Source organism: Bos indicus, chromosome 29 (genome assembly GCF_029378745.1).
Source record: "Bos indicus isolate NIAB-ARS_2022 breed Sahiwal x Tharparkar chromosome 29, NIAB-ARS_B.indTharparkar_mat_pri_1.0, whole genome shotgun sequence".
Classification (NCBI taxonomy): Eukaryota; Metazoa; Chordata; class Mammalia; order Artiodactyla; family Bovidae; genus Bos; species Bos indicus.
The window spans coordinates 45,281,862-45,294,890 of NC_091788.1; the positions used below are offsets into that span (position 1 = coordinate 45,281,862).

Sequence of the window (13,029 nt, forward strand, 5' to 3'; positions counted from 1 at the left end):
TAAAGGACTGACAAGATGTGGTGATGGGTTAGATCTAGGGGCGGTGGTGAGGAAAAAGGATTTGCTGTGGATGGACTGTGCAACTGGAGGAAGGGAGGGAGGTACCATTTGCTGAGATGAGGTTTGGGTGAAGAGAGTGCTGGTCTTGGAGATATTGAGTCATCAACTGTATCTGGGTGTGGAGCTCAAAGAGAAGGTCTGGACTGAAGATGTGCATTTGGAAGAAGTTAGTGTAGGGACAGACAGTAAGTGCAGGGGATAGATAAGCATTGGTGCAACTGATTTAATATAAACGTAACTTCTGCTCCTCTAAAGCTGCTTTCAACCGGGTTGTCAGTAATCCTACTGTTCAATGCAGTGTCGACTTCCAATTGCTATCTTATCTCTCTTGGCAGCACTGGACTCTAGTTGTACCTGCTTCTTGAAGTGTTCTTCCTTTGGTTTAGGGCTGCCACCCTCTCCTGCTTTTCCGTCAACCCTTGCGGTCCCTCCTTTGTTTCTTTTGTGAGTTCCTTTCTGTTTGTCAGGTAGTTTTGTTGTTATTGTTGGTGACGGTGTTCTGCTCTGGGCCCTTCCCTCATCTTCCTGGGCCATTTTATCTACCACGCTGCAGCTGACATGGTCTTTTCATTTTCTCCCCTTACTTATTTATTTTTGGCTCTGCTGGGTCTTCTTGGCTGCCCGCGTGCTTTTCTCTAGTCGCAGAGAAGAGGGGCTACTCTCTAGCTGTGATATGCAAGCTTCTCATTGCAGTGGCTTCTCTTGCTGCTGAGCATGGGCTCTGGGGCCCAGGGGCTTCAGTAGCTGCAGCTCCCGTGCTCTAGGGTACAGGCTTAATAGTTATGGTGTGGCGGTTTAGTTGCTCTGTGGCATGTGGGATCTTCCTGGACCAGGGATAGAACTCATGTCTCCTACATTGGCAGGCAGATTCTTCACCACTGAGGCACCAGAGAAATCCCCTAGAGTGTTTTTGTTTTTTTTTTCTTAACACAACAATCTGACAGATCACTTTGCTGAAAACCCTTCAATGGCTCCCCAACATCTTTGGGATAAAGCCTAAACTTCCTGCTGTTCTTCCTACACAAAGCCTTCCCTGGGTTCCAAATCTGGGGCAGGGACCTTCTGGCATCACTGCACTGTCACCGCCCATAGCTTGTGTGGCATGCGGGATCTTAGTTCCCTGACCAGGGATTGAACCCACACCTTTTGTAGTAGAAGCATGGCGTCTTAACCACTGGAAGTCCAGTTCATAGTTGTATCCCCAGCAGAGCAGACATGTAGATATCTGTGCAATAAATTAGTGAATAACAGAAAAGACCTTGAGGGAGAAGGTGATTCCTTGTTGTAAACAGAAGCAACTAAGATGTTTTCATACCAAACAATGTGTTTTAAATTTCTTCTACCCCTGATCTATCTCCCATCACTTGAGCAACAGCAAGTGCTTTCTGGATACTGTCCTCTGCAGAAAAATGATACAGAAGATGAAAGTCTTGGTTTTTGACTCTTAATTAGATCTTTTCAAATCTGTTGCAGAGAAGATGTTTTTGAAAGCTGCAGTCTTTTAAAAACATTGTGAGAGCCAGATTCTTGACAGGGATTTCTTTTTTCTTTTTTAGTTTTTTTTCTTCCCCTTAAATCTCAAGAGACAGAACCCAATGAACCTAGAGTTTGGAGTTTATGCCATCAACTGTCTAATTGGAAAGCATACGTGAATTTTCCTTCCACACAGAAGATATAATCCTTTTTGAGCTTGGAGCAAAATTGAAACAGATTGGGAAAGGAGAGCAAGAGAGTTCAGATGCAACTGTGGGACTTCGTTTTCTGTTCCCACCACCAAACAATAGGGGACGGAAGAGGCTCATAATCCACTTCATTACTGGAACTCTGAGAAGACACAGCCTTTCAAAGCACCCTGTGCTGGGGCTTCCCTGGTGGCTCAGTGGTCAAGAATCTACCTGCCAATGCAAGAGACATGGGCTTGATCCCTGACTGGGGAAGATCCCACATGCCTTGGGCGACGAAGCCCGATTGCTGCAACTACTGAGCCTGTGCTCTAGAGCCTAGGAGCCGCAACTCACTGAGCCCACGTGCTGCAATTACTGAAGCCCTCGCACTCCAGAGCCCGTGCTCTGCAACAAGAGAAGCCACTGCAATGAGAAGCCCAAGCATCGCAACTGGAGAGTGGCCCCCGCTCGGCGCAACTAGAGAAAAGCCCTTCGCAGCAACCAAGACCTAGCATGGCCCAGAATAAATAAAACTGAAGTCCCCTGTGCTAACAAGAGCAACTGGCACAGCAGAAGTGGTACCGTCACCTGTGTAGGTAAAGTAGGCCTGACATAGACTTCATCTCCTCACCACCCCCAGCCTTCTCATCCCCTAAGTCCAAGTCTTCTTGGCGCCTTGACCTTTGGAGGGATTCGGGAAAGTTCCCTGGTGCCCAGCCCCTGAGAGGAGTGTGGGAGCGAGCTGAGAACTGGGTGATTCTGGGGACTGCTGTGGGGTGGGGGAGTGGTAAGAACCCCATGGTAGATGCTGAGGAGTCTGTGACCCAAGTCAGTGACCCACTGGGGGCTCAGTATACCAGGAAGAGCTGAAGTGGGAGCCACTGAGCTTCCTATGAAGCAATCACTGCTGTCTGTTTATACCAAGACCACAGCTTCCACCCACCAGAGAACAGCGACTGCAGTAGCTGCAGTGCCCAATGGCTAAAACCAAGTTGGCAGTTAGGCAAGAGAGACAGAAGATGACACTTGACCTTGAAGCCCCTTCCCTGGTATCCGAATAATACATAAACCTCAACACAGAACACCGCGAGAAGAAGACTGGGAGGAGAGTCCTAAGAGAGTGAGTTTAAAACTTGAAATGATTGCGTTGTCGTGAATTGGCATGGTTTATTATTTATCTGCCATTAGTAGAAATGGAGGCGGAAGAACCAGGTTGAGAAATAAAGAAAATAATGTATTTCCTCACCTAAGTCTGTGACCTGAGGTTGTAAACAAGCCTGCTGTACAAGGAAAGGTCAGAACGGTGGGCTTGTGAGGGGAGCTCCAGCACCTTGCAAGGAATGACCTGATTTCTCGAGACTGAGTTGGAGGCCAACTCAGAGTTGTAACACCAACTCAGACATAATTTGCAAAGATCATGTAATTGAAAGCAAAGGTCTGCCAATGAGCCAAGATAAAGTCAAATAGGGTACCTGATGTCTGTGGGTAGAGGAGGGGTGCGGAGGAGGGAGGAGCCCTACCTGGAGCTCCCTTCTACAGTGTGGAAGAGTCTGGGGTTCTAGGAGCCTCGCAGGATGTGTTCCGAGCTGAGCAATGCCCTTACATGCGTGCTGACTAAACTGGAGAAACTGGAACTGATTTGAGGACATAGAAGTATTACATCCATTTATCTTTGTCCAGTTTGGATTCAAAACAGTACTTATTTATGGACCATCCGTCCCAAACTATTTTTAACTTGCAAACCTAAGCACCATTAAAAACTGGGCCTAAAAACACATTTGAATGATTCCAGCTCACCTAGGAACAGGCTGGGATCAACCATGATTCTCAATATTTTTGATCTTACCCATCAATATGTATGGTGCGTGAGTGCCCAGTCATGTCTGACTCTTTGCAACCCCACGAACTGTAGCCTGCCAGGCTCCTCTGTCCATGGGATCTTCCAAGCAAGAATATCGGAGCAGGGATTTCTTCCAGGGAATCTTCCTCCTCCAGGGAATCTTCCTGACCCAGGGATCGAACTCCTGTGTTTCCTGCACTGCCAGGCAGATTCTTCATCACCGAGCCACCTGGGAAACACTTACTTGTCAATAATGAACTACCTTTTTCTTCTAAGAAGCTTATGCCACAAACTCCTGGGAATAGGCCGTGAGAAAAATGTCTGATGATACCCGTATACCTGAAATAAAATTTGCAGCATGTGCTTAGTACTAATAACTGAAGGGATATCTTTGGGGCTCCTTGATCAAATTGCACTGGAAAATGTGAGTTGTGTGGGGAAACCGACAGTGCCAGAACTCAAAAAGGGTAGATTCTACATCCATCTCTGAAGTTATAGATCTCAGGTCAGTTTTCTATATTGGAGCCTGACTTACCTGTGCTGTGACACATAGCTAGGAGCTAGTCATTTCAATTAGTATTGGCAACCTGAGACTTTCTGGTGATCAGGACCCAAGGTCCTGGAGTCTTGCGACCTTGTTGAAATTCTAGGCCATCGCTTTCCAATTGTGTGACCTTGGACAAGTTATTTAATTTCTCTAAGCCTAGATTCCCCTGAAAATAGGGGATACCTTTAAATGAAGTTGTGATGAGAAATGAAACAATGCATGTCAGGTTTGTGACAGCTGGTGCCGGATAAGGACTTAGTAAATGTTAGCTATTGCTGCGATCATTATTTTACTTGTTTTGTATGTAGGCAAATCTTGCCTTAAGTAAAACATAATGTATGAAAATCTAGATTTGCAAAAAAGGTTAAATGGGGGTTGTTTGCATTACAAAAGGATTCTTCAGTTAATGAAAGAACTAATAACAGGATTTCTTTCAGGCAGTCCATTTCCCAGTATGTTTATCTTTTTAACTTTTAAAAATAATTTTTATTTATTTTTTATTGGAGTATAATTGCTTTACTGAATCAGCTATACGTACACACATATCCTTTCCCTCTTGAGCCTCCCTCCCACCCCTCCTCATGCCATTCACTGGGTCATTGCGGAGCACGGAGCTGAGTCCCCTGTGCTGTACAGCAGGTACCCACTAATGATCCATTTACACATGGTGGTGTGTATATGTCAGTCTGACTCTCACAGTTCCTCCCCCTACCTCGTGCCAGTATGTTTAAAATGATTTGATTCACACAAAACAGAGTTTATACATTTGAGGAACATAGTGTACAAGGCAAAGGACATCTGTAATATACAATCACTCAGGACAGGTCTGAACCACTATGTCAAGTTAACAGTAACAGCCGTGGGTATGTCCCTCTACCCTTTATAAAAGGATTAGATGAATTCTCAGTGATTTCAAAGGGCAAGGCTGGGAACAATGGGTCGAAGACACAGCAGGGCAGGTTTCAGTTCAATATATAGGAACACTACCAAACTACTGCTGTCCAAAACCCGAATGGACTGTCTCTAAAGTGGCATATTTCCAACAATTCATGCAAATTCATCTGTTCAAGTAAATTCAACATTTCAAGTAAAAACTAGATATTAACTTGTCAGGACAGTTGGAAAGACTATTGCATGATATTAGGGAGGTGTTTCCTAATCCTAAACACTCAAAATATGCAACTATTAATAGATTGACTCTCTGCCTTGAATACCAGGAATAGGTTGAGGAAGGAGGTAGAGAGAGGCTGTTTGGGAGGAGGGGTGGAGATAAAGGAAATGAGCTGGAAAAAATATTGCTCCTCTGGTTTGGAAGTACTAGATTAAATGACTTCTAAGATTTCTTCTAACTTAAAGATTTTGAAACTCTCAAATTATTTCACTGCTGTTTACTGTTCAGTCACTCAGTCATGTCTGATTCTCTGTGGCCCTATGGACTGTAACCTGCCAGGCTTCTTTGTCCATGGAATTTTCCAGTCAAGAATACTGGAGTAGGTTGCCATTTCCTACTCCAGGGGATCTTCCTGACCCAGGGATTGAACCCAAGTCTCTCACTGGCAGGTGGATTCTGTACCACTGGCGCCACCTGGGAAGCCCCCAAATTGTTTCACAGATGCTATTTTAACCATATTCCTGGGAGAATTTTCCTATTTTAGTCGTGGAAAACTAGAACATAACACCTAAAGTAAGTGGTAAAATGGGAAAAGAATTAAGATATCCCGATTTTTTGATTTTTGATCTCACAGCCTTTTCTCAGCTATGAGAATGAGAGTTGGGTAAACAGAAGATAAAAGTGGTCTTAAAGCTAGAAAGGGTGAAAATCAAGTCAACTTGGAGCGCAGTGAAAAATAAGCTCAATCAAGTTTCCATATTACTAGCTTTAAAGGTATAGCACCATTCCTGGAAAAATACTTCAGAGTACTATAATCAGCCTTCTTAAGTGAACAATGCAAAGAAATAGAGGCTAACAATAGAATGGTAAAGACTAGAGATTTCCTCAAGAAAACTGGAGATACCAAGAGAACATTTGATGCAAAAAAAAGCACAACAAAGGACAGAAATGGCAAGCACCTAACAGAAGCAGAAGAGATTAAGAAGTGGCAGAATACACAGAAGAACTGTACAAAAAAGTCTTAATGACCTAGATAAACATGTTGGTGTAATCACTCATCTGGAGCCAGACATCCTGGAGTGTGAAGTCAAGAGGGCCTTAAGCATTGTTGTTGCTCAGTCGCTAAGTCGTGTCTGACTCTTTGTGATCCCCATAGGACTGTAGCCCGCCAGGCTCCTCTGTCCATGGGATTTCCCAGGCAAGAATACCGGAGTGGGTTGCCATTTCCTTCTCCAGAAGATCTTCCTGACCCAGGGGTTGAACCCGTGTCTCTTGCATTGGCAGGCGAATGCTTTACCAACTGAACCACCTGGGAACAAAACTAGTAGAGGTGATGTAATTCCAGCTGAGCTATTTCAAATTCTAAAAAATTATGATGTTAAAGTGCTGCATTCAATAGGTCAATAAATTTGCAAAACTCAGCAGTGGTCACAGGACTGGAAAAGGTCAGTTTTCGTTCCAATACCAAAGAAAGGCAACGCCAAAAAATGTTCAAACTACTGGATAATCGTACTCATTTCACATGCTAGCAAGGTAATGCTCAAAAGCCTTCAAGCTAGGCTTCAGCAGTATGTGAACTGAGTGTGTCCAGATGTACAAGCTGAGCTTGGAAAAGGCAGAGGAACCAGAGATCAAATTGCCAACATCTGTTGGATCATAGAAAAAGCAAGAGAATTTCAGAAAAGCATCTACTTCTGTTTCATTGACTATGCCAAAGCCTTTGACTGTGTGGATCACAACAAACAGTGAAAAATTCTTAAAGAGATGGGAATACCAGGCCATCTTACCTGCCTCTTGAGAAATCTGTATGCAGGTCAAGAAGCAACAGGTAGAACTAGACATGAAACAATGGACTGGTTCAAAATCAGAAAAGGAGTATATCAAGGCTGTATATTGTCACCCTGTTTATTTAACTTATATACAGAGAACATCATGTGGAATGCTGGGCTGGATGAAGCACAAGCTGGAACCAAGGTTGCCAGGAGAAATAGCAATAACCTCAGGTATGCAGATGATACCACCCTTATGGCAGACAGTGAAGAGGAACTAAAGAGCCTCTTGATGAAGGTGAATGAGGAGAGTGAAAAAGCTGGCTGAAAACTCAACATTCAAAAAACTAAGATCATGGCATCTGGTCCCATCACTTTGTGGCAACATATGGGGAAAAAATGGAAACAGCGACAGACTTTATTTTCTTGGGCTCCAAACTCACTGCAGATGGGGATTGCAGCCATGAAATTAAAAGACGTTTGCTCCTTGGAAGGAAAGCTATGACCAACCTAGACAGCATATTAAAGAGCAGAGATGTCACTTGCTGACAAAGGGCCATATGGTCAAAGCCGTAGTTTCTGCAGTAGTCATGTACAGATGTGCAGTCCCTGGGGTCGCAGAGTCGAACATGACTGAGCGACTGAACGACATCTGTAATCGTACAACTAAACCAAGACTGAACGTATGGAATCAGTGTCCTTTTTTAATGAAGCGCCTAGAAGAAGAATCTTTGACCTAGTCAACCTACGTGTCTTTCAAATAAAGCTGATCATCTGGGCTTTGAACCAATAAGTTTACTTTGGCCATACGTGCCCAGATCACACAGCTGTTTTCATTCCCAAGTCTTCTGTTATATAAAGACTACTTCCCTTGCGGTGGACACCAGCTGGCAGGACAAAGGCAGCCCTGCCTAGAGAGAAAGTAAAAAGCCAGTTATGAGAGGAGAACTACTTTGTGACATAGATTTCATTGGTTACCTAGGAAGTGGAGAAACTGGACACTAACAGGAATGGAATGCTACCTCCTGGGATGGCCACAGAACCTGCTACTAGTAGATGAGAAATCAGTGCAAAGGGTGATTGTCAGCCAGGAAAAGCAGGAAGCTACCTGGTGTCATCAGTTATTCTAAGAAGGAGAGGAAGAAAACATGGGGGTGAGGGTGAAGAAATACTCTAGTTATACAAACACTGATACTGTCCTGGGGGGATAATCTTTCCTTTGCTGTAGTCCAAGAATTGGCACAAAAGGCAGCATGCCTATGGCCTCCAGTGCCCTCCATAACCTAACCTGCCTCTGCAAGAACATCCCTGTGTGACCCCTGAGAGGGAAGCAGAGGGAGGTGAGTCGTGAAGCTGCCCCAGATTCTGTGCTCCGGGTGGAGAAGGCCTCAAGAAGGTGAAGGGATGAGCTAATCTGAGCTTTCTGGCCCCATTTCCAAGGAAGTGATTAGTGGAGAGGCACCTGGGACCTGCTCCATTTCAGGAAACCCGGTTATGGGAACTGGTGGGACACAGACTTGACTCAGGACCCGAGAGAAGCAGTTAACCCTTCTCTATTGCCTGCATGAGAAATAGGCTCTCTTAACTGTTTCCCTGGGGGAAAGAAACTGCTCAAGGGGGGTTAGTTTTGCAACAGCCTGAGAAGGAGGATATTTTGCATTTAAGTGCCCAGGGTCATTCCTTCAGGGCCTTTGAATGCTCTAGGGGAGCCTGGGAACAAGGTGGTTGCTGTTCGGTCCATAAGTCATGTCTGATTCTTTGCGACCCCATGGACTTCAGCACGCGAGCCTTCCTCGTCCTTTGCTATCTCCTGGAGTTTGCTCTAACTCATGTCCATTGAGTTGGTGATGCTATTCAAGAGGGTGGGAACAAGTTAGTTCCTAAGTATCCAGGAATGATATACCCAGAGAGGGCACACTCAAAAGGGAAAGGCAGTTCCACAGTTCCTGAAATATCACTGTCTACCTGGTAGCATTTCCTTGGGTGTTCTGGTTCTACTCAAACCCTTGGGTTTGGGTCAGAATCAATCTGGGGCTCTTCAGATGGGGTCTCTTTGGCCAGACTGGGGATTTCTTCTCAGAATAAACAGCATGTGTAAAGTGGGCATGCAGTGCCCAAACAGTGACCCAAATCCTGAGGTAAGTAGATGAATGCAAGCAGTCAATATGCCACTAAGTCTAAGGACTGGTTGTTGCTGGACCATAAAGAAGACTGAGTGCTGAAAATCAGTGCTTTCAAATTGTGCTGATGAAGACTCTTGAGAGTCCCTTGAACTGCAAGGAGATCCAATCTGTCAATCCTAAAGGAAATCAATCCTGAATATTCATTAAAAGGACTGATGCTGAAACTGAAGCGCCAATACTTTGGTCATCTGATTCAAAGAGCTGACTCACTGGAAAAGACCCTGACACTGGGAAAGATTGAAGGCAAAAGGAGAAGAGGGGTGGGCAGAAGATGAGATGGTTGGATGGCATCACCTACTCAATGGACATGAATTTGAGCAAACTCCAGGAGATAGTGAAGGACAGAGGAGCCTGGTGTGCTGCAGGCCATGGGGCTGCAAAGAGTTGGACATGACTTAGCCACTTAAAGACAACAACAACTAAAGACTGGGGAGAACTGGCCCCCTGAAGACACTGCTCATAAGACTGAACATGTTCGGAGCAGCATCCAAAAGCTCCTTCATTGACCTGGTTGACTAAAATGAACTTAACCTCACAAAGATCATTTCATTTCTTTGGGCCTCAATTTTTTCATCTATTGGGTATCACTGATAACCTCTATAATCCTTTTTGGCTCTAACACTCCACTAGTTTGAGGATGGGCTCTGAGTAAATACAGTTTTAATAAAGTGGAGTCAGTCCAATAGTATATAAGGTTCTAGACCCCAGACAGAATGGGGACACACACTGATGGGTGAAATAAGGGTGGGAGCTGTGGCTCATTCAAGCCTTAGTTTGTAGGGAGATGAATGTATCTGAGGTCATTGCCTCAGCTTTTGCACGGAGGGGTTGGCTTCTCCTGGTCATGTTGATGTCCCTATACTGCAGAATCCTGAGACAAGCAGTTAGGCAGGTCACAACCATGTGAGAGATGCACTGCATAGCTGTACAGAAGTGGAAGGAGTGGTTAAGAGATTTTTATTTCAGGGGCTTCCCCGGTGGTCCAGTGGTTAAAAATCTGCTTTGCAATGCAGGGGATGCAGGTGCAACCCCTGGTTGAGGAACTAAGAGTCCACATGCCATGGGTGATGCAACTAAGACCCAATGCAGCAAATAAAGAGTTTATTATTTCATATTCTGGCTCTGCCATTTACAAACTCAGTGTCATACAACCTCCTCTTTGAACTTCAGTTTCATCATTTGTAAAACAACTACAACAATACCTCCCTTATAAGGTTGGGAGGACTACTTAAGATAAATGCAAGGTGAAGGCCAATTAGCACAGCAAGTCCCCATCAAATTCTGCTGACTACAGTGGTTTATATGGCGGCAATCCTGATGGCAGGCCCTCAGATCACAGGCTCCCTTCCTCACGTCTGCCTGTGTCTGGTCCCTGGCTACCTCTGTTAGGCATTCGTTAACTCTAGGATGATGCTCGATGTTCCAGTGCCTGTTCACCCCTGAAGTTCACCCCAAGGACAAGGGCTTGAAGACCAACTCATCTGAAGTACTTCTACACTGGCACTGGTTCTCCACCCTTCCTGAGAATCCCAGTGTCATTCTCAAGGTGGGGCATTTTCTGCTGAGCCAACACTTGCCATAGGGAATATTTTAAATAGCCATCTTGCCATAGGAAATATTTTAAATAGCCGTCTTCAGTATCTTGGTTTCTCACCCATCAAATAGTGAAGATAATAACGATCTCACAAGGTACTTTCGAGAGTAAGATAAACATTATGTAAAGAGCCAGTGCTATCTGACAACAGGCTGTCAGTCATTCAATCTTAGCTCCCTTCCCCTTGCAATCACCTTCCTAAAGGGGACACCTGAGAGAGAAGAGAGTGAGGGAGAGGAAGGCACCAATGATTTCCCAAATGTCAGCTCTCTTAGCAAATCCCAGATGGTATTATGATGAACTTTCCATAAATATAATAAAAGCCATTTTTCTCTACTAGGTCTACCTGTGAGCAACAGAGGTGGGGAGGGTGGTCCACAGCACTGAACAAAGAGGAAGAAGGCTATGACCCAGGTCTCAGTAGACATATACTCTGGAGCAGGACCAAAGCTGTGTATGGGATAGGCACTCTGCCAGTTCCCCTGCCTGTTTTGCCCAGTCCTGGCTTCTTGGAGCTGGGGTGGAAGAATTTTCCCTGAAGGAAAGCAGCCAACACCCTGCCCCACCCTCCTCCTTGGGCAACTCTGCCAGGCAGGACTCTCTCTCACTAGTTTTCTTTTGGATGTCTGAGGAACCAGCTGCCAAACTGACAGTTTGGGCTCAAGCCCCTCTTACCTGCCCCTCCCTGACCAGCCCTGAGCTCACCGGGCAGTCTGGAGGACTACCTTCTTTTCCATCAGCTGGGAATGCTCTCCCGAAGCTTCTCTTGTGAGCTAGAGACTAAGAAACCCTGGTCCTGTCATTGGCATATTTAATGCACAAACGTGGGGGGCTTGTTCCTTTCCAGATCCTGACTATCGCTTGCTGGCACCCCGGGATTAAGCTGGGGACCTGCTCGGGACAGGTTGCCAGACAAAATACAAGTCTTGAATTTCAAAAGTCCAGTTTTGAATTTCAGACTGTAGCCTGCCAGCCTCCTCCCTCCATGGGATTCTCCAGGCAAGAGTACTGGAGTGGGTTGCCATTTCCTTCTCCAGGGGATCTTCCCGACCCAGGGATCGAACCCAGGTCTCCCACATTCCAGGCAGACGCTTTAATCTCTGAGCCACCAGGAAAGCCCTTTTTAGTACATATATGTCCCAAATGTTGCATAGGATACAGGTATGATTAAAATATGTTTAAAACCTGAAATTAACATGTAACTCCTTTTTATTTGCTAAAGTCTGGGAACCAGAGGCTGGCTTGGGGCACCTGGAGCAGCCCCACCAGAAGGTGAGACTGTTTGTTCGGAGGTCAGGCACCGGCTTGGGTATCCCGCATCCAGCACTTCAGCCCCTCTCCAGGCGGAGGCAAAGGGCTGAGGGCTGCACCTCGCGGCGGGACCGTGGGAAAGTTCTTTCGGGAGGAAGGAGGAGTCGTGGCCTGGCCTCATTCCTGCTCGCCCACAGCCTCGGCTGCCACCCGCCGGCTCTCCCCATCGCCGCCGCGCGCCCAGCCATCCGCCCACGGGCCGCCGCCGCCACTGCGGGGCCCTCCCCGCCACGTCAGGCAGGTCCCGGCTGCGCTCCGTGTCTGGGGGAGGGAGGCCGAGTGCGCAGGCGCGGTGGGCCGGTGGGCGGGGCGCGCGCGCGCGCGGGGGCGGGGGAAGGGGAAGGGACGGCGTTGGGCGGCCCGACGAGGGCGTGGGCGTGGGCGCAGGCGGAGGTCTTAGCCCCAGTGGGCGCCCCGCCACTGGGCGTGGTTGCTGCTCCGGGTGCGGAATGGAGGGGCCGGCCGTGGCAGTTTGCGAGGTGATGCCGGGAAGGGAGAGAAAGCAAAGGAGGACACTCTGAGGAGACGGGTCTTGTGAGGAGGCCGAGAAGTTTGGGCAGAGGGGTCTGGCGTTGCCTGAGGGAGAGGGAAGGTTCGGGAATGGTAGGATTCGGTTCAAGTCAGCCTGTCCCTCGCGGGGTTGTGAGGTACCGATGAGACGCGAGGCGTGGGAGCGCCTGGGCAGTCAAACCTGGGGGCGCTCAGAAGTATTTAGTGTGTGGGGGGAGGGGCCTGGGTGTCCGCTGAGCGCGGGTGTCGCCCCCATCTGACGCCTAAGAAAGCTGCTAAGGAAGCTCAAGGGTTTGCCACACCTCAGAGGACGCTAGGGTTCGAGCTCGGATGGCAGCCTGTGCCGGGAGAGCGCACGGACAGCAGGGATGGGCGCGCTGGGCGGGGGGAGTCGAGGCCAACTTGTGCTAAAGTGGGGGCGAGGGAAAGCCGGGTCAGGC

The 13,029-nt window shown here is 47.1% G+C and overlaps 1 protein-coding gene across 7 annotated transcripts in view; it reads left to right on the forward strand.

The window, feature by feature from the left end:
* The first annotated feature begins 12,429 nt into the window (after positions 1-12,429).
* The window catches only part of RCE1 (Ras converting CAAX endopeptidase 1), an 89,630-nt gene continuing 89,030 nt past the window's right edge, over positions 12,430-13,029 (forward strand). For 6 of the 7 annotated variants that reach the window (XM_070782457.1, XM_070782459.1, XM_070782458.1 and 3 more), the window contains exon 1: positions 12,430-12,558. In XM_070782457.1, the coding sequence (XP_070638558.1) occupies positions 12,529-12,558 (30 nt within the window). In that variant the 5' untranslated portion in view covers positions 12,430-12,528. The remainder of the gene's footprint in view (positions 12,559-13,029) is intronic. The other variant, XM_070782461.1, reaches the window with a different exon arrangement.